At 45.4% G+C, this 26,678-nt stretch overlaps 1 protein-coding gene and 1 non-coding gene across 9 annotated transcripts in view; both read right to left on the bottom strand.

Moving 5' to 3' along the window:
* Positions 1 to 26,678, bottom strand: part of CHD4 (chromodomain helicase DNA binding protein 4) — a 30,232-nt gene that overhangs the window by 2,136 nt on the left and 1,418 nt on the right. For 2 of the 8 annotated variants that reach the window (XM_086714224.1, XM_086714225.1), the window contains exons 3-37: positions 23,107 to 23,228; positions 22,668 to 22,883; positions 22,335 to 22,453; positions 21,968 to 22,209; positions 21,591 to 21,718; positions 21,209 to 21,344; positions 20,878 to 21,056; positions 20,449 to 20,688; positions 19,729 to 19,932; positions 19,401 to 19,606; positions 18,895 to 19,026; positions 18,718 to 18,814; positions 17,662 to 17,853; positions 16,761 to 16,961; positions 16,458 to 16,595; positions 16,059 to 16,180; positions 15,791 to 15,964; positions 15,291 to 15,432; positions 15,074 to 15,205; positions 14,841 to 14,958; positions 12,421 to 12,545; positions 11,901 to 12,138; positions 11,562 to 11,737; positions 8,224 to 8,404; positions 8,053 to 8,139; positions 7,875 to 7,963; positions 7,635 to 7,768; positions 7,149 to 7,293; positions 6,869 to 7,034; positions 6,514 to 6,611; positions 6,275 to 6,404; positions 4,689 to 4,760; positions 4,243 to 4,380; positions 3,905 to 4,013; positions 3,666 to 3,798 (exon numbers count right to left, since the gene is read on the bottom strand). In XM_086714224.1, the coding sequence (XP_086570350.1) occupies positions 3,666 to 3,798; positions 3,905 to 4,013; positions 4,243 to 4,380; positions 4,689 to 4,760; positions 6,275 to 6,404; positions 6,514 to 6,611; positions 6,869 to 7,034; positions 7,149 to 7,293; positions 7,635 to 7,768; positions 7,875 to 7,963; positions 8,053 to 8,139; positions 8,224 to 8,404; positions 11,562 to 11,737; positions 11,901 to 12,138; positions 12,421 to 12,545; positions 14,841 to 14,958; positions 15,074 to 15,205; positions 15,291 to 15,432; positions 15,791 to 15,964; positions 16,059 to 16,180; positions 16,458 to 16,595; positions 16,761 to 16,961; positions 17,662 to 17,853; positions 18,718 to 18,814; positions 18,895 to 19,026; positions 19,401 to 19,606; positions 19,729 to 19,932; positions 20,449 to 20,688; positions 20,878 to 21,056; positions 21,209 to 21,344; positions 21,591 to 21,718; positions 21,968 to 22,209; positions 22,335 to 22,453; positions 22,668 to 22,883; positions 23,107 to 23,228 (5,261 nt within the window). Of the gene's footprint in view, positions 1 to 3,665; positions 3,799 to 3,904; positions 4,014 to 4,242; positions 4,381 to 4,688; positions 4,761 to 6,274; positions 6,405 to 6,513; positions 6,612 to 6,868; positions 7,035 to 7,148; positions 7,294 to 7,634; positions 7,769 to 7,874; positions 7,964 to 8,052; positions 8,405 to 11,561; positions 11,738 to 11,900; positions 12,139 to 12,420; positions 12,546 to 14,840; positions 14,959 to 15,073; positions 15,206 to 15,290; positions 15,433 to 15,790; positions 15,965 to 16,058; positions 16,181 to 16,457; positions 16,596 to 16,760; positions 16,962 to 17,661; positions 17,854 to 18,717; positions 18,815 to 18,894; positions 19,027 to 19,400; positions 19,607 to 19,728; positions 19,933 to 20,448; positions 20,689 to 20,877; positions 21,057 to 21,208; positions 21,345 to 21,590; positions 21,719 to 21,967; positions 22,210 to 22,334; positions 22,454 to 22,667; positions 22,884 to 23,106; positions 23,229 to 26,678 lie in introns of all 8 variants that reach the window. The other 6 variants (XM_086714227.1, XM_086714228.1, XM_086714222.1 and 3 more) reach the window with 4 other exon arrangements.
* Positions 6,697 to 6,836, bottom strand: LOC112868042 (small Cajal body-specific RNA 11). Its single transcript, XR_003224237.1, has one exon.

Genomic DNA, 26,678 nt, shown 5'->3' with positions numbered 1-26,678 from the left:
TTGCACCTCCTAAAGATACTATTAACATGTTCTGGTTTTTCTTTGCATATATATATTTTTATGTACCAGAGATCACTCTCTCTCTATAGATCTACATCATGGCTTCACCCAAAATTCCATAGTAAAAACCTTCCTTTATTATTAACTGCTCTTGACAAAAAATGCTTTTTTTTTTAAAAATTTTTTTTAACATTTACTTATTTTTTGAGAGACAGAGAAAGACAGAGCAGGAGCAGGGGAGGGGCAGAGAGGGAGACACAGAATCTGAAACAGGCTCCAGGCTCTGAGCCATCAGCACAGAGCCCGATGTGGGCCTTAAACTCACTAACCATGAGATCATGACCTGAGCTGAAGTCGGATGCTTAACCAACTGAGCCACCCAGGCGCCCCTGACAAAAGATGCTTTTTAGTGGTTGCATGATAGTCCCTTCTATGGATATACCTACCACATCATATCACTTAAGTTGTTTTACTTTTTAAAATTATTTTATTTTCTTTTGTCTCCATATCTCATTTCCATTCCCTTTCCTTCCTTCCCCAATAGGCAACGCTTATAATATACTTACTGCATGGTTTTTGGTGTTTTTGAAAACTGAATATTGGTTCATGTGCATATTTCTAATTTAACAAAATGTTGTTCTGTACACATAAAAAGCTTTTTCTTCCTTTCCCCACTTCAGATCTTTTTAATTTGTTCAATTTATGTTGTTCTATTACATATATTTTGTTTCTTCTGTTGCTTAGAACGCTTCATGATGTGAACCCACATTTTACCTATGCACACTCCCAGTGTCCCAGCTGAACATCTAGGTTGCCTACAGGCCCCACCACCAAAAATTATGCTGCAATGAACACTTACACGTCACCTGATGGAGCTACGTAAAAGGTTCTTTGCAATATATTCCAAGGGACAGAATGCTGTTTCAGAAGTTATAAGACTTAATTTGCTCAAGTATCCATCCACTGGTTCTTAAAAACAATAAAGCCATTAGGGGTCAGGAAATAGGACAGTATGAGAATAATGGGCTGTTGTTTCTTCCACAGGACATGCTTCATCAAGCAGAATAATCTATCCCCAGACAGACCAAGCATCTACTTTCAATCTACAGATCCTGTCTCCTTCACCAGCTGCCTCTTCCTGTCCCATACTATGAGCTTTCTCCAGGGCCAGCCCTCGGCTTGCTATTCTTTTAACGCACTCCCTTAAGTGATTTCTCCTTTCCCAGTTCAGCCAGCACCTCTGTGCAAATGATGCTTTTTGAACCTTCATTTCAAAGCACTGAGCGTTCTGATCCCACTCATGTGGTTGATCACTCTGATCCCACTTGTTTATGGTGATGGGGGTAGTGGGAGAACACTAGGACTTTTTCTAAAGTTTAACTCTACAAACTGCTCCCTCTTCATACTTCTCTGAACTGCCAATGATCGTTTTTCTTGGTGACTCAGGCTCAAAACTTTAGTTTGTATCTCAAATCCAATCAGTCAAGAGTCAGAAAACTATGGCCTATGGCCAAAATCTGGCACATTGGCTGTTTTTGTATGGCTCAAGAGCTAAGAATGGTTTTTTTACATTTTTAAAAAAATATCTTGTTTTTCTACGTAATCTCCACACCCATCGTAGGGCTCGAACTTGTAACCTCAAGGTCAAGAGTTGCACACTCTACCGACTGAGCCAGCCAGGTGCCCCAGTTTTTTACATTTTTAAATGGCTAGAAAAAAATCAACAGTTTGTGACACTTTATAAAAATTATATGAAGGTCAAATTTTGGCATCAATAAATACAGTTTTATGGGAACACATTCATACTTACTCGTTTATCACCTGTGGCTACTTGCACACTACGAGAGTATTTGCAACATGTACGTCCCACAAAGCCTGAAATAGTTACTATCGAGCCCTTTAATAGAAAAGGTTTGCTGACCCTACAATAAATCAGTAAAGCCTATCAATTATTTGGTATTTTGTTTCCTTTATCTTATCCTTTTCATTTTCTACAACCAGCACCACAGCCCAGCCTTTACTACCTCATGACTGTACAGCAGTTCTATAATCTCATGAATGCTGTTTCCATTTCCCTTGGTCATATCAAAACTCTTCACAATCCTTCAATGCCTGCCCATTAACTAACTATAGGGTCAAGTCCAAACTCTCATCTGGTGCCAAAAAACGCACCTACTGACCTCTAACCCTTACCTACCTCTCCAACCTACCTCCCACCATCACCCAAACAAGTGTTCTCTACAGCCCGACTGGACTACTTGCTGTTTGCAAACACCATAAGCTCTGCTGCCTCTAGGTCTCTGCCCTACCTAATCCCGTTGGTTCAAACAGCCTTCTGTTTCTATCCAGTTATCTCTATTACATTAATCAAAACTTAATTCCAATACCAGCTTCTCCACAAAACCATTTGGGAGCTCTCTTCTGGCTCCCTAATTTTCCCTGGAGAACTTCCATATGAATCCCTCCCAATACACAGAGTGGCATTCATTTTATCCCACATTTGCCTCTACCTTAAACCAAAAGTTCCTTGAGAATAGGTACCATGCCTTATTTTTGTATCCCTGTGCCACTCGTTGCTTGGCACATGTTTGAAGATTTATTAGTGTACATTTCTTACCCCCCAGTTACAGTCAGCTTAAAATCCCCATATCTTGTCTTCATGGTATCCCATTTTGATGGTCTGCACAAAGGTGCCCTCAATGTACGTTTGCCGAATTCTAGACTGAGACTCTCTTCAGCCCTGGGTTTACTAACTCTAGTGATTCTGAGAATGAAGCTCTACCTTTGCATCTCCTCTTTGCATCCACCCCACCCCTTACCCACACAGGTGCTCTCAGATGCAGACAAAAGTACCACTAGCCCACTGACAGCCCTCCCTCTTCAAAGATCCAATTCAGTCCCATCTCTGTATCTTTCCTGCACACTCCAACCTATAGTGTTCCCCCAACATATCCACTGCATGTCTGTGTCATTTATTGGTATGTATGTATTTAACTAGGCTCCATGCCCAACGTGGGGCTTGAACCCATGACCCTGAGATCAAGAGTTGCATGCCCTACTGAGTTAGCCAGGTGCCATTCTGTCTGTGTCATTTATTAGGCACAGTCATCTTCAGCCCTTGAAGAGCTGGTTAACTTTCGAGTCTCTAGGTCTTAATTTTTTTGCTTTTTTTTTTTTAACTTTTTATTTAAGTTATCTCTGTATTTGTGGGGCTTGAACTCACAACCCCAAAATCAAGAGTGGCATGCTTTTCCGACTGAGTCACCCAGGTGCCCCCATATTTCTAATATTTAAGATACTTGGGAACAAAGCCTTTCACAATATAAAAAGTTAAGTAACATACACAGGAATACACAATAAACAGCATGGCTGCATGAATAGACTACCTCCTTTGTAGTCCCTTCTGCACTGTAAAGGCTGTCATTTCAGGGTGCCTGGGTGGTTCAGCTGGTTAAGCATTCAACTCTTGATTTCAGCTCAGGTCATGATCTCAGTTTGTGAGATCAAGCCCCACGTCTGGTCTCTGAGAGTGCAGAGCCTATTTGGGATTCTCTCTCCCTCTCTTTGCCCCTCCTCCTCTCCCCAAAATAAATAAATAATAAAATAAAATAAAATAAAAATGAAAGCTGTCACTTCAACATTTCATTCCTCCCCATCCTGCTCACCTTGAACCTTCGGGCTAGAAACTTATTCTTGATCTCTAAGAAATTGCCACGATTCATTTCACCCTTGAAAGGTTCATTGAGGATGGCATAGCGTGGGTCATTCTGGATGTCCTGCCACCGGGCATAGCCATGGCTATTGGAAAATTGCTCAGGAAAAACAAAACAAGGAAAGAACCTCAAACATGGGATCTTCAGAAACCTTCACCAAGAACCTCAGCCCAGACTCAGGCAAAGGATACTTTATGATGCCAGCCAGCAGCCAGTAGTCATGTCGCCGATGCCAGATCTCATAAGTCTTCTTGGTGACTGTGGCTGCCCGCTCCTCATTCTGCCAAAGGGAGTGCAACTCTGAAGAGAATTTGGGGAAGGTTGGGGAGAAAAAGAGACACAAATGTCTTTAAGAAGTCAAAAAACTCTTTATCTCTGCCCCCACAGATGCCATCTTAGTAGTATGCCATGCCTATGGCTTTCTAATACAGAATCAGCTTGACAGTCCCTCATCTAATGAAGTCTTTGTACAGGAACCCTAATTTCACTTTAGATGCTTCTAACCCCAGATGGTCCCTCATTGTCATACCAGTAAAACCACCATCTGCGATGTTGAACATAAATCGCTGTTTAATATTTTTTTTCTGCTTCTCGTCATTCAGGTCCTTGGGGGTCTCTCCATTCTGAAGCATCACCTCTTTTTTCTCTTCTTCTTCTTTCTTCTCTTCTACAGGATATGCAGAAGAAAAATATCAGCGCCATACAAAAGCATAGCACCTTGGCCTTTACCCACAGCATTATATGCTGCAAGTATCTAGCCACCTCCACCCTTTCTCCACACTGTTTCTCAAACCCAGAAAAAGATGCCACCGGCCCATGACAATCATATGTAGGGACAGATGGAGTCTTTTAGCTTGGGATAAAATAGCTATATGGGTGTGGATGGGAAGAGGCCAGGGGCTATCCCAGAGATAAAATCCTTGCATCTAGTTTTAGAGTCCTTTTTAATCATAACCAGCTTCTCCAAACACCCACCTTTGTCCTCTACCACAATGGGAGTCAGATCTACTGCTGACTTCTCCTCTACCTTCTCCACGTCAGCAACACCTGGGGAGAACAGATGGCATCGAGAGAGTATAAAGAAGAAAGTTTTGGGGTGCTTGGCTGGCTCAGTCACAGACATGCAACTCTTGATCTCGAGCTTGTGAATTCAAGCCCCATGTTGGATATACAGATTACTCAAAAATAAAATCTTTTGGAGCACCTGAGTGACTCAGGGATTAAGCATCAAACTCTGGATTTTGGCCCAGGTCATTCATGATCTCACAATTTGTGGGACTGAGCCCTGAATCTGGCTCTGCACTGATAGCACAGAGCCTGCTTGGGATTCTCTCTGCCCTTCTCCCATTTGCGTGCACTCTCTCTCTCAAAATAAATAAACGTTAAAAAATAAATAAATAAAGGGGCACGTGGGTGGCTCAGTCAGTTGAGTGTCCAACTTCAATTCAGGTCATGATCGAGCAGCTCGTGGGTTTGAGCCCCACTCAGGCTCTGTGCTGACAGCTCAGAGCCTAGAGCCTGCTTCGGATGTCTCCCTCTCTCTCTCTCTCTCTGCCCATCCCCCCACTTGCACTCACTCTCAAAAAAAATAAAACATAAAATTTTTTAAAATAAACATTAGGGGCGCCTGGGTGGCGCAGTCGGTTAAGCGTCCGACTTCAGCCAGGTCACGATCTTGCGGTCTGTGAGTTCGAGCCCCACGTCAGGCTCTGGGCTGATGGCTCAGAGCCTGGAGCCTGTTTCCCATTCTGTGTCTCCCTCTCTCTCTGCCCCTCCCCCGTTCATGCTCTGTCTCTCTCTATCCCAAAAATAAATAAACGTTGAAAAAAAAATTTTTTTTAAATAAACATTAAACATTTTTTTTTAACAAAACAAAAATAAATAAATAATAATTAATTAATTGACTTAAAAAAGAAGGGGGCTCCTGGGTAGCTCAGTCAGTTGAGCATCTGACTCTTGGTTTCAGCTCAGGTCATGATCTCACAAGATCTAGCCCCAAGTGGGGCTCTGCACCGACAGCACAGAGCCTGCTTGGGATTCTCTCTGCCCCTACCCTGCTCATGCTTGCTTTAAATTTACATATTAACTTAAAAAACAAAATAAAAAAATAAAAATGTTCTCTGTTCGTCACCATAACCAAATGGAACAGTCTTTTTTTTTTCTTCTTAAGTTTATTTATCTACTTTGAGAAAGAGACAGGGGAGTGAGAGCACATGCAAATGGGGAAGGGGCAAAGAGAGAGAATCCCAAGCAGGCTCTGCACTGTCAGCAAGGAGCCTGACTTGGGGCTTGAACTCACAAACCCTAAGATCATGACCTGAGCTGAAGTCTGACGCTTAACTAATCTAATCGAGCCACCCACATGCCCTGGAACAGTCTTAATCCTAAATCTCCATGATTAACATCATAAAAGACATCTTAAGGGGGAAAAAACCCTCAATTTAAATTCAAGGGTGCAAGATTCTTCAGGGTTTCACTTCTTCCTGACACCCCATAGCCCAGTTAAAAGTCCAAGAGCTTCACAGGGATCTGCACAATGTAGTACTTGAAAATGTGGATACCTTTGGGCTCTGTCTCCATCGATTCCTCTGTTCTCTCCTTCACCTCTGCCTTTTCCACTTTCTCCTCTCCCTCGGGAGGTTCAACAAGGACTTTTTCATCCTCTGAGGCAGGGGCAGGGGGTTGTGTACACTTCAAAGGAAAAAGACGTAAGTTGAAGCAAACAGGCCAACGATCGAAAAGGATGAACGGGCTTATCCATTTACCTTTGGTATGGCATCCAGTCACCCACATCTCTTACCTCAACAGTGGCCTCTGGGGCTGCAGATTTAACCTCCTTTTCTCCTTCTGCACTCTCGTCTTCTTTGAGGCTATTCTCTTCTATTTTTATCCCATCCTCTGCAGACCAACAGAAGACAATTAATTAGGAGGAAGGTCCTAGACCAGCGAGAAGGTCATACCCGCTCAGTTTGTCTCATCTTAAGTTGTCCTCTCGTGCCTTTAAGAGCCAGCCCTATTCTTAGGACGGCTCTCCTAAACTGAGAGGGAGATTGCTCTGTGTCCTGCCAGACTCCCCTGTTAGAGCTGAGCACAAGGGAGCAGACAAAGCATAGGCAAGGACAAAAGACAGAAAAAGAGAGTACAAGCACACTTACCAGCAGGTGGGGCAGGTGCAGGGGTATTGGGTTGTGTGTCCCCTGGAGTGGAGGGTGTGGGAGTCTTTGGGGAAGGTGACCCTGGCTGGGACATTTTCTTGTTCTCCTCTACTTCAGCAAGTTCAGGCATGCTCCAGCGCCCATTGACATGTTCAAACTCCTGAACCTGGAGCAATAAGACAAGATAGTGAAGACTCAATTCCAGCTCTAGGCTCCTTTCCTATTGGCCCTCCAGTTTCCCCTACAAACTCTGAACAATGAAAAGAGGCTCAGGGCTCACCTTCTTTCGAATCAAGGACATGACACCAATTCTAGTAAGGACATGCTGGCGAGACAGGCCTTCTCGGGGGACACCATCAGCAAAGGTCTCAGCCCCATCTGCCCCCGGCTCACATAAATGTCGCATAAAAAGAGACACATAAGCCCTGTAGTAAGGAAGTGAAAAATGAGTTAAACAGCTATCAGGCCAACTCCTAGATGAGATCTTTCCAACCACTTAGGCATTAACTTAGGCAACAACCACTCTGGCTCCATCTTGAGATAAAGCCCACAATCGCATTGAAGGATGGTTCTCCAGATCCCACACCACGCCCCAGGTTCTCTTCTAGGGAAGCTAGAAACACAAAGAGCCCTATTACCTATTACTTCACCCATCAACTTCAACAGAGAACACGGACAATTTCCCTGCAAAGCCTGGACGAGTAGTGTGGAATGACCAGAGATTAAAAACTCTTGCTCTGTACAGTCACTCCAGCTCTCAACTTACTTGAACTCTTTCTCTGATTTGCCTCGCAGATCTCTCACAAGCCACTGGGTGGTAAAAGCATCCTGAGGTGGCATCCCATATCGCATAATTGCATTAAGAAAGGCTTTTCGCTGACGAGCATTAAAGCCAAGTACCTACAAGAAGAAGGAGCCTACGTGAGAGGGAGCAGGTCTTACTCCATCAAAGACCAAATATCAAGCACTCACCCATCACCCCTCCTTAGAATCAAACAGCACTTACTTCAATATTCCCACCAACACGGGCCAACAGAGGAGGCAATGGCTTATCTTTATCATTCCGCAGGCCCTTGCGACTGGGCCTGCGGGGAGCTGCAAAAAGAAAAGGAGGCATAAGCGACACGGACAGAGGTATTAAACAAAGTAACATTTAAAAGTCAGCAGAAAGGCATAGCCCTCACCTTCTGAGCGTTCATCAAAGTCTTCATCACCTTCCTCTGAGGCCACTGAATAATCGGACTGGTTGTCGGACTGGTCGTCCTGCCAATCTGGAGGGAGAGAGGGCAGATGAGCGGGGCCCACTGCTCTAGTGGAACGGCCCATGGGTGGGGGGCGGGGCCGGCCACACACACCTCGGTCCTCCTGGGAGCCATCATTGTAGTTGACCTGTTTACGGATTCTTTTTCCTTTGCCCAGATTTCGGGCTAGATCTTCTTGCTGCTGCTCATAATGGTGCCGCAGCAATTTCTCCCAGTAGTCAGGATCCACACTTTCTTCCTGTTTTATGATTTCTCGTTCTACCTCCTCTTCCTCCTGGGACAGAGGGAGGGCCAGGACTCAGGGGTGCTGAAGTCAGCACCACCAGCTACCCCTGGTCCTCACAGTTCCCACTGTGCTAGCTCCTTTTCAGGACTGGACTCTGAAATACTTAGTGTGCCTGGTTGGACCTAAGAACTTAAGAGAAATTTAATTGACAGGACATGGCTCCTCATAATTACATAGAGATTAGCAGTCAACATAACTAAAGAAAAACGTGAGATGACGTTATCACAAGAGAAGCATGAAGAGACAGTATGCTTTCTTCTAACACTTTTTACTGAGACCTACACAGTTGGGAGACAGCAAAATATATGAAAAAGAGATTAGATAGGAAGGGAGAATAGAAGGGCTTCTGGGGGCGCCTGGGTGGCTCAGTCGGTCAAGTGGCCGACTTCGGCTCAGGTCATGATCTCGCAGACCGTGAGTTCAAGCCCTGCGTCGGGCTCTGTGCTGACAGCTCAGAGCCTGGAGCCTGTTTCAGATTCTGTGTCTCCCTCTTTCTGACCCTCCCTCGTTCATGCTCTGTCTCTCTCTGCCTCAAGAATAAATAAATGTTAAAAAAAAAAAAATTTTTTTAAAAAGGGCTTCTGAAATACTACAAAAAATCTTCATAAGAGATAAAGTAGAAGGACCATAAGCTCTTCTGTTCTTCATAATTTCATAAAAATTTGCCAACTGTGTGCAAAAAACAAAACCAAATTATACATACATACTCTCTTATGTTCTAGTAATGTTTACGTTCCTCCAAAAATCTTTTTTTCAGACACTTCAAGACCAGTAACTGATTCCAAATCCCTTACATTAGAACTAAACCACTACTAACAGCATATTAGAAACACCCTAAATGTCTATCATTATGGAACTAACTGAACCAATTCCTGGGGGTGGGGAGTGGGCAAAATGGATGAAGAGGGTCAAAAGGTACAAATCTCCGGTTATAAAATAAACAAGTCCTGTGAATATAACACACAGCATGGTGATTACAGTTAATAATCACCGTATTGCATATTTGAAAGTTGCTGAGAATAGATCTTAAAAGTTCTCATCACAAGAAAAAAAAATGCACAACTATGCATGGTAACAGATGTTAACTAGACTTACCAGGTGATCGTTTCACAAAATACATAAATATCAGATCAATTTGTTGTACAACAGAAACTAAACATATATGCTGTCAATTTTACCTCAATCTTAAAAAATAAATCATGGGGGCGCCTGGGTGGCTTAGTGGATTAAGTGTCCAATTCTCGATTTCAGCTCTGGTCATGATCTTATGGTTCATGGGATCCAGCCCCACGTCAGGCTCTGATGCTAAGAGCACAGAGCCTGCTTGGGATTCTCTCTCACTCACTCTCTCTCTCTCTCTCTCTCTGCCCCTCCCCCGCTTGCTTGTTCATGCTCTAAATAAATAAATAAATAAATATTTAAGTAAATAAATAACGGTACTTACAAACAAAGATATATTATGCAGCAAAAAAAAGGGGCGAAGGGGAGGCCTGGTTGGCTCAACTGGTACGGCACATGACTCTTGATCTCAGGGTTATAAAGTATGAGCCCCACACTAGGTATAGAGATTAGTTAAAAAATATATAATCTTAAAAACAATTTTTTTTAAAGGAGGAGGAGCTCTTTATGTAATTTATTTGGGCTAAATCTCCAAGATTAATCAAATGGACAAAAAGCAAGGTACAGAACATCATATATGACTACTTTTGAGTTTAAAATGAAAAGGGAAAAAAGTGTTTATATGTGTGTATGTATGTATATATAGGCACATGCATGTATACATACGTATGAATGTAATTTGTATGCACATAAAATACCTTTAGGAAAATATACAAAAAACTGAAAACTTCAGTTATCCCCAGGGAGGGAACTAGATGGGAAAGAGATACCTTGGTATCTTCTGAATTTTGAATGTGTGCATTACTACTTATTCAAAAAATACAATTTAAAAAATCTTATAAGGTAGATGGCAGCCACAGCTGCTAATGAGAGGGCCATTTGTATACCTGAGTAGTCAACAGCAGAGGTTATCAATGGGAGGACCACCCTCCCTTCCCAACCATTCAGCATGTGCTGCCCCAAGCCAATCACCCCTCCATGAAGTCACTGCCCAACAGAAACACAAAGCACCTTACAGGAGGGCGGTTTTGACTGAATACTACAGCCCACACACCTATGTCAGACTTCTCAGTCACAGTTCCAACAGAGTCTAGTAGCATCATCTCCAGAAGAAAACAAAGAGAACAGGTATATATCACAAAAACACAGCAATAAGGGGGGGATGGTTTTGAGTTGGAAAGCTGGGAAAAGATGGCAAAGACTGCCAGAAAGCTATGCCAATTCAAAGAACTCTGAGTTGAATGGTCTAAAGAGGACCAGAAGAAAAAGTCAATTTGTTTTTTTCATTTTATACTCTACTTTTGGGGGAGAAAATTATTAAAGAAGCCACACATTCATCAGTTTTAGGGTTTTTTTTTTGTTTTGTTTTTGGTAAAAAAGGAAGAAAAGAAAAAGGGAAAACAGTTCTATTGCTATAAAAAGTACAGGGAAATAGGGGCACCTGGGAGGCTCAGTTGGTTAAGCAACTGACTTCGGCTCAGGTCATGATCTCACAGTTTGTGAGTTGGAGTCCCACATCAGGATCTCTGCTGTCAGCACAGAGCCCGATTTAGATCCTCTGTCCCCTTCTCTCTCTGTGCTCTTCCTCCACTCACTCATTGCACACACGTGCGAGCGCCTGCTCTCCAAAATGAAAATACTAAAAAAAAAGAAGTACAGGGAAATAGGCTGCCCAGATATGTATTTCATCTCCTGCCTTTTCTCCCAAGAGATTTGAGATAGAAATCAAAAGTTTATTTGTAGGATCAATAAACTACAGAAGATAAAATGAGATTCTGATAAGGAAGAGCTAATATATATATAAATGTTTTGAGTGTGAAATTTGGCTATGAGTTTCCTGATAGCCACGGCAAAAATGAGAATGTGACTGCCCATGTGTCATAATATTTACTTTCAAAGAGGTATATCAATTCAATGTACTGATTTACCTACAGATGTTTTCCTCTTGTCTCAAATACCATCCTGGTTGCAATAACAAATTCCAGACCAGTCATCAAGCACAGCATTGCCTTGGACTCATACTCACCCCCATCTCTTCTTCCCGCACCACGTACTGGGCCACTTTGAATGAGCTCAAATATTCATTCATGCCCTGCAATTCTGTGTCTTCTGTCTCATCCTGGTTACGGTCCAGAAGTCGCTCAATGGCCTTATCATCATAGTGGATAACACTGCTATCTTCTCCCTCTTTGTTGTCTCCTCCTACAAAGAATCAGGGGTCCATACCCTCAAAGTCAGATTCAGCAGCTGCAGTGAAAAAGCAAGTCCCACAGGACCCTAGGTCCAAGTCTCAGGACCCTAAGTATCAAATATACCCTCTAGAGAGGCCAAGCCCCACACCAAAACAAGTTCCTGACTAGCTCACCTCCATCTGTGGCTTCATCCTTAAATAGTTCTTCAGTGCCAAACTTGAGGATGTCATCAAGCTCCTGTTTGGACATGGATCCAGTCTTGGAGCCCAGCCCAGGCCGAACCACTAGATGCGTCAGCATCATCTTCTTCTTCGCCACCTGCGTGATGCGCTCCTCCACTGACGCACGGGTCACAAACCGATATATCATCACCTTCTTATTCTGCCCAATACGGTGAGCTCTACTAAAAGCCTGAAGGTGGGCACGATGCAAAGTCAGAAACTCAAGTAATCCTATTTTCCTGCTTCTGCGTTTGCCTTCACACAAACTTCCCCCCCCCAGACCCCACCTTCTCTGTTACCCCCAAATTAAGACCTTGGCTAACCCAAACTCTCTGGTTCACAATAAGGTAAAAGACACAAAAAGAATCTACTGTTTTCCCCTGAAACAACTAATTCCAGATGGTGGAGCCCTCACAGAGAACACTGCATTACCAATAAGTTACTGTATATGAAGGCAACTACCTCTGCTCACCTGGATGTCATTATGGGGGTTCCAGTCAGAGTCATAGATAATAACTGTGTCAGCAGTGGCCAGATTGATTCCAAGGCCCCCAGCTCGAGTAGAAAGCAAGAAGCAGAACTGTTGAGCACCCGGTGCTAAGGAAGGAACAAAAATCATTAGAAGGGTCTCCTGAGGGGCACCTGGCTGGCTTAGTCAGTAGAGCATTTGACTCTTGATCTCAGGGTTGGGAGTTCGATCCCAAAGTTGGGTGTAGAGATCACTTAAAAATAATTAAAAAATCTTAAAAAAAAAAAAAAAAAGTGTCTCCTGAATTCCAATTAATAAATGTAGAAAGAATGTCAGAAATACAAAACCTCATCAGGCAAACATCAGAGTAGTAAAAGTTTGAGAAGAAACAGTGCATGACCATACTCTCAAATACCTCCTTCATCCAGTTATGTAACAGATAAATCGTGGGGGTGAAAGGCACAGCATAGAGAATATGGTCAGTGATACTGTAATAGTGTTGTATGACAGATGGTAACTACACTTGTGGTGAGCAGAGTGTAACTTTTAGAGTTACACTCTAAGTTCACTACCTTGCACACCTGACACTAATGTTAACACTGTGTCAAATATACTTCAACTAAAAAAAAAAAGATATTTATCAATTACAATGTGAAAAAGAGTAGCTTTACGGTGGAGAAACTAAGCAGGTATCACCTGAACTGAAGGATCAAGGTTAACATTACCAGTAATGAGACATTATCAACATCATGTCCTCCCCCTGACATGATACACCAAAAATAACACTGTGGGGCACCGGAGTGGCTCAGTCGGTTAAGCAACCAACACTTGGTTGCAGCTCAGGTCATGGTCTCATGATTCGTGAGTTCAAGCCCCACATCCAACTCTGCATTGATGGTGCAGAGCCTGCTTGGGATCCTCTCTCACCCTCTCTCTCGCTGCCCCTCCCCCACTCATTTTCTCTTCCTCTCTCTCACTCTCAACATAAATAAATTTAAAAAACATGGAGGGGCACCTGGGTGGTTCAGTTAAGCATCCAACTTTTGATTTCAGCTCAGGTCATGATCTCATAGTCTGTGAGACCGAGCCCTGCAAAAGGCTCTGCGCTGGCAGCACAGAGCCTGCTTGGGATTCTCTCCTCTCTCTCTCTCTCTGCACCTCCCCTCCATGTGCGTGTGCAAGCGTGCACACTCTCTCTCAAAATAAATGAACATTTTTTAAAAAGTTCTTTAAAATAAATGGGGGGGGGAAAGAACACGGCATTGCTTCTATGGTATTCTTGTCCAAAAAGTCTAAAAACCTCAATCTACTCATGAGAAAACATCAGACAAACCCAAACTCCCAGACATTCTACACAATAAATAACCAGCAATCATAAAAAGTTATCAACAATAGGGGTGCCTGGGTGGCTCAGTGAGTTAAGCAGCCAACTTCACTCAGGTCATGATCTCCTGGTTTGTGAGTTCGAGCTCCATGTCAGACCCTTTGCTGACAGCTCAGAGCATGAAGCCTGCTTTGGATTCAGTGTCTCCCTCTCTCTCTGCCCCTCCCCGTCTCACACTCTTGTCCCTGTCTCTCAAAAATGAATAAACGTTAAAAAAAAAAAATTTTTTTTTAAAGTATCAATGGCACGACAACAAAGGAAAGAATGAAGAAATATGTCAGACAGAAAAAGACACAACAACCAAATGTAATGTGGGATCTAATACTGGATCCTGAAACAGGAAAAGGACATTAGGAGGAAAACTGGTGACATTCAATTAAGGTCTACAGCTTAGTTAGTAGTATGACATCACTCATAATTTCCTGCTTTTGACAGTTGTACTGTGGTTATATAAACTGTTATCGTTAAGAGAAGTTGAGCGAAGATATATGTGAACTCTGTATTATTTTCTTCCGACTTTTAAGTCCAAAATTATTTTAAAATAAAAAATGAGGGGGCGCCTGGCTGGCTCAATCAGGAAGAGCGTACAACTCTTGATCTCGTGGTCATGAGTTTGAGCCCCATGGTGGGTGTAGAGATTACTAAAATAAATAACCTTTTAAAAAAATAAACAATATAAAAAAATGAGGAGGGGGGAGGGGTGGCTACGGAGACAAGTCTGCCACGAAATTGCTAATTGAGCTTGGGTTAAGTCCTGCTCCCTCTGTGGGCCTCAAGATACAATGAAAAAGGTTAATTAAATACAACGCTCTTCTTCCAGCAGAAAGAACGAAGACTCCAACAAAAGAAAAAAAAATCTGCTAGGAATAGTTCAACACATTCTTCCAATCAAAGGCATTCAAATGCTTTAATTCTTCCATATCAATTGACAAAAACTCAAAAGAACCACACAGAAAAGCAGATACACAAGAACAAGTAATCCATCCAAAGACATGAGTCAATGAGAATTCCTGGATTGAAGGTATTCCTTTCCTCTTACCATTGAAGCGGTCAATGGCCTCTTGTCGCATGTTCCCAGTTATCCCACCATCAATACGTTCATACTTATAACCTTCATGTTCCAAGAAATCCTCCAACAAGTCCAGCATCTTGGTCATCTGGAAAAGGAGCAGAGTTTAATTAAAGGGGAGTCAGATGGTAACTGCTTTCCTCACGTCACTGACGGTTGTCTACTGCTCCCTCTCAAAGCTCCCAGCTCCTCCTACACAATACCTGAGAGAAGATGAGTACACGGTGCCCACCCTCCTTAAGGTTCTTAAGCATCTTCTGTAGCAGCAATAATTTTCCAGATGCTCGGATTAGAGCACTGCCATCATACATGCCATTGGGCATTTTAGGGGCTTCCTGAAGAAAGAAGCAAAAAGAAAACAACACTGAACAAAATGGAGCAATTCCAACCCAGCAAAGAACGAGAGGAGGCACAACATACCATCGCAGCCACAGGGAAAAGATATGGGTGGTTGCAGCACTTCTTAAGATCCATCACCACATTCAGCAGAGAGACCTGGTTGCCACCCCCTCGAGCATTGAGTGCTTCAAAATTTCGAGTGAGGATGTACTTGTAGTATTTCCTACATGGGCAAAACAGAAAGAGAAGTCAGATTCAAGAGCCTTCATAGGACTTACAACCTTTATACAACTCCCAAGACAGTCCCAAGGTCTGAGATCTTCCTTCCAACATATCTTGCTTCAGGACTAAGGAAACCTAACAAGCACCACCAACACCAACAGCACAAACACCATCATGTTAAATAAAGTACTTAACTAAGTAAGAACTATGACTAGAAACAATTAGGTTTCTGTAGACTTTGCTTGTTCCTATCACCAGATGCCTTGAAGCAGAATGCAGGGAGGAATAAGAAACACTTGGCAAACTAGTAGATGTCTATCCACAAAATGGAGTCAGTGCTTCTGTCCCTTCTGACTTACTTCTGCATGGGGCTCAGCTCCACACGCACAATCAGTTCTGTCTTGGATGGCATATTTTTGAACACGTCAGCTTTGAGCCGCCGCAACATGTGAGGGCCCAGCATATCGTGCAGTTTTTTAATCTGGTCTTCCTTGGCAATGTCTGCAAACTCCTCCAAAAAGCCTTCCAAATTGCTTCAGAAAAAGAAAAGACAGTCATATAGGAAATGGGCAACAGGAAGAATTAGAAGCAGAATTATCAGCTGATTACAGATAAACACACACTTACTGGAACCTCTCTGGGGTGAGAAAGTTGAGGAGATGAAACAACTCTTCTAGATTGTTTTGTAATGGAGTCCCGGTCAGCAACAGTTTGTGTTGAAGTGAGTAACCATTTAAGACCCGGAAGAACTGGAGAAGCAGATGGAGAAGATAAAATTCAGTGAAAAGAGGGCTCCAGTATACCTTTGCAAACTAAGCTTATTTTGCTGCCCAATGGTTAAGCTGCCATCTCCCCTCCATTTCCATCTCCCTTTTAAGGTCTGACCACCAAGGAGTATCACAAGTAAGGAAGGAGTGCAGAAGCCATTTGACCAGTTCCTCTCCTCCTAACACTCCCCTTAATGAGTAGGTGGCACTAAAAAACTAAAACTGGAGGCCATAACCTCCCTCCCCCCTTTCTTCTCACCTTTGACTGATTGTTCTTGAGCCGATGCGCTTCATCCACAATGAGGCATGCCCAATCAATGGAACCCAAGATAGCCATGTCAATGGTGATCAACTCATAAGACGTCAGCAGCACATGGAATTTCACAGATGCCTCTTTCTGCACAAGGAGGTGACCCGGTCACTAATGTTCAACTCCTCCAGTGCAGGCAAACCCAAGGGACTTTCCCTCCCCCCAACTGTTATCCTTCGGCCTCACCCCACTCTAAGCAGACTAAGCCCACATCAACAACTCTCTAAGGTGGTCTCCCTCCCAGTGAGATACCTTCATGCGAGAGGCTTTCTTGCCACCACGAATGGCGTTGTCTTCAAAAGAGAACTCATTCTCTCGGATGATGGCACGGCTGTCTTTGTCACCCACATACGTCACCACATACATATCTGGAGCCCACATTTCAAACTCCCGCTCCCAGTTGATGATGGTAGAAAGAGGGGCACTCACTAGGAAGGGGCCTTTGGAATGACCCTTGGAGAAAGAAGAGAAGTGGCAGAATAAGGACTGAGGGCCCCAACACAATGCTGGCCCAGCACCCACCTCTACACTAGGACCAGCTGAGGGCTGGCACGTGTGCTGCTGCTCCTATCCTCACCTTTTCAACGCCCTGCCTACTCCTTCCCACAAAGTCACACTCGCCTTTACAGGGAGTTTAAAACCCAATTTCTTCCTACAAGTCTTTCCATGCTAATTCCACTCACAACTCTGCTCATCTCAACAGGTATTCTCCCCCCAAGGACTGAGGCTCTATGCATCCACCACTGATTCTACCCAAGGTTCCATCCACTTCGTCTGTCTCTATGTACACATGTCTGTCTTAGAGGCACTTGGGTGGCTCAGTTGGCTAAGCATCTGACTCTTGGTTTCAGCTCAGGTCATGATCTCCGTTTTGTGAATTCAAGCCCGACATCAGGCTCTGAGCTACAGTGTGGAACCTACTTGAGATTCTCTCTCTCTCCTTCTCTGTCCCTCCCCACTCGTGCTGTCTCTGTCTCTTAAATAAACAAACTTAAAAAAAAAAAAAAAAGCGTCTATCTTCATGTCATTCCACAGTGTTCTTCAAGGTCTGGGACCAATTATTTTCTTCCTTTTTTCTTTCTCCTCATTGTGTGAAAAGACCACGAACACGAAATACCCATACACAAAAACCTCACAGCCCCAACTTTCGTACCTCCTTGTACAGAGAATAGAGGAAGACTGCTGTTTGGACAGTCTTCCCAAGGCCCATCTCATCAGCCAAGATGGTGTCGGTGCCCTGAGCCCAGGAGAAGCGCAACCAGTTCAAGCCCTCCATCTGATAGGGGTGTAGGGTTCCACCTGTAGCATCCAGGTACTCTGGCTGTCGCTCATACTTCACTGTTGGCTGAAGAATGAAAGGAAGAAGTGAAGAGCTGGCCAGGAACTCCCTACCTTCCGTAAGACAGAAGCTGCCTCCTCTTCACACATCCTCACTAGATCCTCAAGAGCCACAAAGAATTGTGGGGAGGGGCACCTGGGTGGTTCAGTGGATTGAGCATCCAGCTTCAGCTTGGGTCATGATCACAGTTTGCGAGTTCGAGCCCCACATCAGGCTCTCTGCTATCAGCACAGAGCCCACTTTGGATCCTCGGTCTCCCCCCCTCTGCCCTTCCCTGCCCCCTTCTCTCAAAATAAATAAACACTAAAAAAAAAAAAAAAAAAAAAAGAAAAGAAACGTAGGGGGAAAATATCCTTAATAGCTATTGTAATCTTGTGTTTTATTTAGTATCCTCCAGGAAGCAAGGCAACTAACCTATCAGGCGATCAGAGATCTTGGTCTTAAAATCTCACGAAAGACACATCATAGCCTCCCTAGCAATACAATAATTCTACTACACAAGAGCCACCAGGTAAATAATCATATGTTCCCCCTGGAGTCATCTTTTTCACCTTAACAGTCCTCATATTATATTACACAAATAAAACCCACAGGAACTGAACCCTGAATTAAGGGTCAGAAGACCCAGGTTCCGATAAGTTTCTTAACACTTTCTCAATCGTAGAAAGCATATGTCCTATGTTTTTATTTTTCTGATGATGCAAAGAGAAAATGATCCTAGTATTTCCCTCGTTCACAGAGATGTGGAGAAGTGGGGAAGCATTCTAGCTCTGAAGTTCCTACCGGCAGAGTGCCATCGATAGACTGGAGCACACAAGATTTATCGTCCAACCCAACAAATTGTGCCCTCCCTCTTCTGCCCCAACTCACATCAACTGTTGGAGTTTCAGGAGGCCTCTCCAACTTCCTCAGCTTCACCTTCTTGAGCTTCTTGCCTGGTCGTCCTTCCTCACCCCTCATTAACTCCCTAAAGAAGACAGACAACACAAGGCTGCCTAAGGTCCTTCTCAGTAAGAACCAACTCCACACCTCACCAAAGTCACCCACCTGTGGTTCCAATAGCTCTGCTTGAACAGGTCATAGTCCTGTATCTCCACATCCTCACTCTCCCAGGATGCCTGATCATAGGGTAAGTCCCGCCACTTGATCAAGTAATGGACATGGCCCTTCTTATCCACACTGCAAGGTCAAGGAGAAAAAAAGTCCTCAGAACCAGAAGGCCATGCTCCTCTTCTCCTAAGTAAGCCTCGCTTTCAAATACTGCCAGTAATGTATGTTCCAAACAGACTTCTAGGAAGGCCAAATGCCACATATATGGAGTCTCTACCATACCAGTCTCTGGACCTAAAATTACATCTACTCTAGTCTTCTATGGTTCAAATACCAGGATTCAGTCAGTTAATAGTAATGTATGGAGCATACATCTCTTCCAAGTTTAAGTTACTGGTGACATCTGTTTCCTCAATTCCTTTGGCAGCAGTCTCCCAGTGGACATGCTGCCTATTTCCAGCATGCCCAAGACAGCCACCAGTCTGGCCCAGCTCCTCTGGTACCTGTGGTTAAGAATTCGGTGGATCATCATCCACTCAGGTTTTATCCCATAGCGATAGAAACGTTCCTCCATCTCTGCAAATTTAGGGTCTTTGTTCTTGCGCTTTCGGCTCTTCTCTTCATCACCACCAAAGTCCCCAGACGGTGGTTCATCCATATCGTTCTTCCGCTGGTAGTTTCGAAACATCACTTGACAGTGCAGCTCCAACTGCAAACAGAAAGGGGTTGATTCAGTCACTGAGGAGTGGCATTCACTCCTTCCATCCACAAGGCTGTTTTTCATGACCCTCTCCATTGTGGCCCCCAGATCTCTAGCCTTCCCAGGTTTACCTGCAGTTCAGACACCCAGGAGCAGTGCCAATAAGACATGCCTTGCCATTTCACAAAGAACTGCCGCTCTGGCCGCCCCTCCAGGGGCTTAGGGGAGGGAGTATTGGGATCAGCATCTGGAGGCCGAGGCACTGGTGTGGGAGATGGTGGCTGACCCCACTTCCAGATTAGAATCTTCTGAACTTTGCCCTTAAGAGCTGGACACTGAGAGAAAAAGATGATTCAACACCAAATCATTACCAAGGGGAGGAAATGATACAGCCCACAGCCTCAACATTATCAAAGAATTATTAAAATAACACTTCTCATTTTAAAAAGAACCATTCTAGTAAAGAATAATAGAACTCCCTCTCTCCACTTCTGGAGCCTAGAACTCCTCTCTATGAAGTAACTGAAAAGCAATTAAGTGACCCTATCAAACCATTCTAAACCACCAAGACCTAATGGATGCTCTAGGATGGAAGAACACTGCTCTACTCTCCTTAAGAGAGCTGGCAGAGCATCAACTCCTCTGTTCAAAGTTAGTCTTACATTTTCCCAGACAAAAGTATCCCCAGACTGCATGAGAAAGGAAAATACCTATCTCAGGGCTAAAAGATACAGTTCTCCAATGACCTCTCCTGCACCTCAGCCTCCTGATGCCTACATATAGAAGAGATAAACCCTCTGCTAGATTACACTATCCACACATCCCACCCTGGCTGGGGTCAGTTAACTCACCGTACAACGGGGACAGAGCCATTCACCATTAGGGATCTCTGGAAGTGGGGGGTTCAGACAGTGGATGTGGTAGGATGAAGGACAAGTGTCACAGCAGAGCAGTTCCCCACCGTCTTTACAGACACGACAGAATTCCATATGGTGGTCATCCTCCTCTTCAGGGTCTCCTCCAACCTCTTCCAGGATCTCCTCACCCTCCGAATTGTCCTCTTTAGCCTCCCACTGGATGCCTTCCTTCTCCTGCAGTAAAAGTCCAGAGTCAGATTATTACCACCCCCCACCCACCCACCCAAGTCTGAACCACACTCATCATTTTTTTGAATGTTTCCCAAAGTCCACACCAGCAACACCACCCAAGCCCAAAAGATCTTTGATGACCCCACCCTTCCTCTTGAGGGTTCCAAAAAGCCACAATGGCCAGGTACTCACGCAGTGTGGGCAGCTCCACTTGCCCTCAGGAGCCTTCTCCATATCCGGATCCAGGCAGACCATGTGGTAAGCTCGGGGACAGGTATCACACAGGATGATCTCACCGCCTTGCTGGCACACCTCGCAATAGTCCTGGTGGTCTGTCTCATAACCATCCACAGCAGTCACCTCCTCCTCGCCTGGGCAAGGAAGAGGGAAAGCCCAGTTATTAGAAAAAAACTACCTCCCCCCACCCCCTCTAAAATAAACCAACTCCTATCTCCTTAGGGAGATTCTTCCCCAGTCATCCCCACCCCATCCCATCACACACAGATAAAAAAAAGAAACACACCTTTCTTCTTCTTTTTAGTGGTTCGGAGTTTCTTGCGGCTGCGGCTACTACGGCTGGTAGAACCATCAGAAACAGAATAGCTATTGATACTGGCATCATCGAAGTCAGATTCCACATCTAAGTCATCATCCTCACTCTGACAGAATAAAAAAGGAGAAGGTTAGAGGTTGAAGCCAAGGGAAGGGGAGTGCTAGAGAAGGGATTCCTCTTTTACTAGGGATGCTAGAATCCCAGCAAGGACTATCATATAAGGAGCCTAGTCACCTTGTTCTAGGGCCAACTCTCCCCATGCTTACATGCCTACTGTGAAGGCTAGATCCCGACATAGGTAACATCCTATCAGATACGGCACCCTCACCAACGGGATAGGCTGGGCTCTCACCGAGGATCTCTTACGCTTAGAACCAAAACCTCCCAGCTTGATTTTCAGGGGAGCTACTTTCTTGGGTTTAGGCTTCTTGGCATCAGGTACACGAGGGCTGCCCTTGGGCTTCCTCCGAGCATTGGGACCTAAAACCAGAAGAGTGCAAGTAAGATCATACAATCCAAATGCACAGCAAAGGGCAGAAAGAGGGGAAGACAGTAAAGTGTTCTCTACCTGAGCTGGTTTCCCCGTGTCCAGCTTCCCAAATGTCCCTCCTAAATCCAAGACTCATTCCTCCCTCCCACTTCTATCTTTAGGCTGACAGAAGAACATCTCCATGTTTTCTCTGTCCTCATATCCCAAGCCCACATCAGTCCCATTGGGTCCCATTTCACCTTTGCCCTCCTTGGTCTTGGCCTTGCGGATAGGCACCTCCACAGGGGGAGGAGGTGGTGCAACTTCAGTGGCTGTCACCATGCTCTCCACGACAGCCACCGCTGCTGCCGCTGCTGCCGCCACTGATGCCCCAGAACTGCCTTTGAAGGGGTTGTTGGTGCTAAACTCACGCCACTTTGCACCCAAAACCATCATCATCTTGGAGACAGCAATCTTGGGGTTTTTGGCAGCAATGAGGGGTCTGGTGGAGAGATGGACAAGAACAGCAAAGAAGGAAAAGTTTAAGAATAAAAGAGAGAGAGAAAGAGAAGTGAAAAGAGATTACAGAAGCACTCTCCTCCCCTAGCCCCAAAACCCTCTTGTTACCGGACAAACTGGCTAAAGGCCTTGTAGTTGGTGAGGGTGCGATAATCCTCCTCTGAGAACACATGGTCAATGTCTTCCATGCCCCAGTCTTCCAGGAGCTGAGCGGACGATTTAGGTTCCTGCAGAGAGAGCAAGGTCAAACACCTGACATCTAGTGCCCACCCCTGCTCAGGGAATGAGTTGAAACAAAAGATTGCAAGACCAGGGGAGGAGAGTGGAGAGAAAATCATTATAAACAGGAAGAGAAAACATTCTAAGGGGCAGTGGAGTATCTGGGAGACAAAAGACAGAAGTTGACAGCAAGCACAGGGAAGAGGACAGAGATCCAGGCACCTTTGAATCATCATCATCGTCATCCTCCTCCTCCTCTTCCTTCCTCTTGGATTTGCTCTTCTTTTCTTTCTTAGGTCCAAGCTTCTTCTTCTTCTTCTTGCCAGGGGTATAGTCGCTGCCCTCACTGTCTGAGCGCAGAGCCACCTCTTCCTCCTCCTCCACAAACTCCGGCCCCTCCCCAGAGCTGTCCCCCAGCTGCCGGCATAAGAGCATACGCTGGAGCAGGGAAGGGGGAGAGGGAGAGGGAGACAGACACACACATGCTACACACATGCTGACCTCAGGACAGCCCTGAGGCTCATCCCCAGGACCTGGCCCACCACTCCAGAAGAAACAAATGCCATGCCACCGCCCCCCCCCCCCCACCCCGCGCCTCAACCTTTCACAGAGCTCCTCTGTTCTTCCTCTTATTCCCCAAAACATCCAGTCACCCACTCACCTCCTTTTTTTGGCGCTTGCTCTTAGGGATTTTAGGGTCCCGAGGCTTCTTAGGCTTTTTCTTCTTCTTGAGCTTTGGAGTCTCTGCTTCTGACAAATCCTCTTCTGGGTCCTCTTCATTTTCTACACATAGTTGGCAGAGAAAGGCAGGTAGAGAATAGATCAATAGCAAAAGGTTAGAGCCTAATCCAGAGGCTTTAGACTTTATTCCCCCACCTCTTGTCCCAGATTCCACTGAAGAGAACTGCTATACTCTCCACAGAAGGAAGCTGATACTCAGGACAAAAACAGACAAAGAGAGAGCTGTATATACCCGAAATAGGCCTGCCAGGCCAGAGCAGGCCCACCTCAGGCAGCTGTCCAGACCCCTGCCTCCTTTCCCTCGTACCTAATAGGAGTCCTCTGTATGTTCACCAGTGCAGCTGAATCAAGATGCTGAGAGTTAACCAAATAAAAGAAATAGGTCTAGCTCTCCTGTAACTGGCCACCAAGTATTCTATAAACCAGGGAGTGAGAATGAAAGGTCCTACCCAGAAGGCCGAAACAAGAGAATACACCTTCACGACATTTCCAGAATGGTATCAGTTCAGGGGTCCCATAAACCACACCCTTCACTCCCCACTTTGGGTCATCACTGCTCAAAACCACCAACCCCACCCCACCCCCCCACCAAGCCCCAGGTTCAGTTGCCAGCCCAATATCACACCCACTCTCAAACATAATTTCCTTTCCCCATCTCCAGCTCCACTGTTCCTCCCAGCTTCTCCTGGGTCAGTAGCCTCTTCTCCCCAGGGGCCCAAATCAGCCCAGCTGTCACCATCCCCTACACACACACACACACACACACACACACACACACACACACACACACCGCCCCCCCCCCCCCCATCCTCCTCCCATCTGGCTCCACCTCCTCCCCTGGCTGGGAGCACACACAAAGCCTGGGGTAATACTGAGAGCTCCTGGGCAGGGATAGGTGGGAAGGGGCACAGAGGGGGAGGAGAAGGCCAGGAGGCAGCTTCCTTTGTAACTAACACACATTCACACCAGCTCCCTCCTCCCTCCTCTCTCTCCTTCTTCCTAAGCCACCCCCGCCCTGGGAGGGGGGGGAGTGGAGAAGGGAGTGGAGAGAAGGAGGGAGTGCCTCACCCACTGAAGAGAGGGAAAATGGCTCCTGACCGCAGAAGCCAGCCCAGGGCACCCAGCTGCCAACATAGGACAGACAGGAAGTAGCAGGGGAGGGGGGTGGGGTTGATAGAGGTAGCCGGGGAAAGACTACCCTCACAAAGACTTCCCAAATTACTACCTGGCCCCAAGTCCACATGCCACTTCTCCTAACACCTATTCTGGGATGACACAGTTCTCAAGAGGCCACTCTAATGTCCTACGCAAAGAAACCCAAGACAGACATGAACGTAATACTACAAGAGGGACGAGACTACTCCCTCAATCATAATAATTGTTTCAATCATCAGTACTAAGATTTAACAAAGGCTCAGTAGAGCTGCGGTCAGAACATAAAACCTCAAATTTCTGATATCCAAAAGATTTACGTTGAGGAATGGGAACCCACCAGAAGTCTCTGAAACTCAGTTTCCTCCTCACCAGCTACCTTCCCCAAGAGTCCAAGCAATAGATCCTAAACCACCTCTCACGGATTAGAAGGAGCCACCTATCCAACATATGGGAGTGATGTCTACACCAAGAAAAAATGAGCAGCACCTGGACAGTGCTGGACAATAATATGCTTCCTTCAATCCTACACATGCTCTTCGCTCTTGACCCCCAGAACTAGCCCTAATATGCTTCTGACTCCGCCCTTCTTGAGCAAGGCAGATACTAGGGAACATGAGACATTAAGCTTGACAAAGCACCATCAGCCTCCCCCCACTCAGCCCAGGATCAGGCCAGGCACAAGAAAGCCCCTCCCATTCCCTTGGGAAAGGAACACCAGCCTGGATCTTACCAGAAAGAACCATTCATTTTCTTAAGGCTGCTCCCCAGCAATCCCCATGTCGTCCCCCTCACTAATCAGTTACATCTTTCGGTTCCTCGTCCTCCTCCCTTCCATAAAAGCTGGAGCTGGGCACAAGGACAAACCCAAGCAAGTGAAGGGGACACCCATCCACATAAGACCCCCAAACTTCTCAGGCAGATAATGTGCTGACATGACAAGCGGCAAAGTGGCTGAGACATAAAAGAAGATTTGGGAAAGGGGCAGGAATGGGGTGTGGCAAGTGGAAAAACTGGGTCATGCTACAGCTTGGGGCAGAGTTCACCCTGGGAGCCTGCACAGCTCCCAATCAACATGGGGGGGCAGCCCCAGACCAAGGGCCCGATGGGAAGCCAAGATGTGGAACCAATATTAGCTAGATAGCACTAGTCTACTTCTCTCGCCCCTCACAGAAAGGATCAGATCAGGTTACTAATACCACCACCCCACCCCCACCTCGGGCAACAGCACAGAAATTTGCCACCTTGCCCTACACAAGGATGATGAGATTCAAGCCTAAGTTTCTCATCCCAACAGCTGAAGACTCAGTAACACGACTGCCCCTCTCCAAAGAGACCCCAGTTTCAAATGAAGACTTTCCACTTAGAAAATGCCCAATGTAGAAACATCTTTCCCAGACCACCTCAACTTGCTGCTGGAGCTAAGAAGAAGGCAGAAGTGAAAAATGTTTGATGGGAAACAAAAACAGAACCAGCAAGCTCTGGAACTTAAAAAAAATAAGTAAATATAAACAGAGAGACTAAAGAAATGGCATGTCAAAAAAAACCAAAAAAACAAACACCTGGAAAAAAAAAAGGTCAAGGAAACAAATAGGTGACTTAGCTAAGGGCTCTGAAAAAGGAAAGACAGGCGAGAGAGAGACATCCACTTAGATGCATGACATTAATCACCATTTGAGAACAGACAAGGGCTACTCCAATCAGGCAGGATGGTTATAACCATACGAGTTTGGCCAGTCCAAGGAGCCACCCCCAAACACAGACAGAACAACCCCCCAACACACCTACACAAACACTTCAGGCCACCAGCCCAAACCCCAGGCTACCTGCGCAGAGGTAGAAGCCTCTAAGAAAAAAAAAAGTCTGGATTATTTCCACCTGCCAGAGAAAGGGGGTGCTCCCTAGTATAACCTTCAGGCTGTGACATCCTACCCCTAGCCCCCATCATTTCCCCACTCGAAACATTCCAGCAATCTGCAGGCTAAAAGCGCTCTACAACCCAGCTGAGGAGCGCAATTCAAACTTCACACAGTTGAGACAGCACAGAAAACCGGTAACTGATCAGAAGCTAAAAATAATCAGATAGAGAGTAACCAGCACTCCCTCTCTCCTTTCCACAGCAGCAACCACAAGATCCTGCTAACACAGATGCCCGGCTGGTCTCCAGCAAGCAATCCTCAACACCCACCCCCACCCACCCCACCCCCCGCCCCCCGTGGTCCCAGCCACCTGCATTTCTCCAAGGACCCACACAAGGTAAGGTCTGCCAGCCCAGAGAGCTCCCTCAACGGGGACCTGCATAGCATTCCTGAAGACCAGACAGTGCAGCAAGCTTGCATC

Source organism: Puma concolor, chromosome B4 (assembly GCF_028749965.1).
Source record: "Puma concolor isolate L17-30 chromosome B4, mPumCon1.1.hap2, whole genome shotgun sequence".
Classification (NCBI taxonomy): domain Eukaryota; kingdom Metazoa; phylum Chordata; class Mammalia; order Carnivora; family Felidae; genus Puma; species Puma concolor.
Note: the sequence above shows the minus strand (reverse complement) of the source record. Positions and strands in the feature narration are given on the sequence as shown.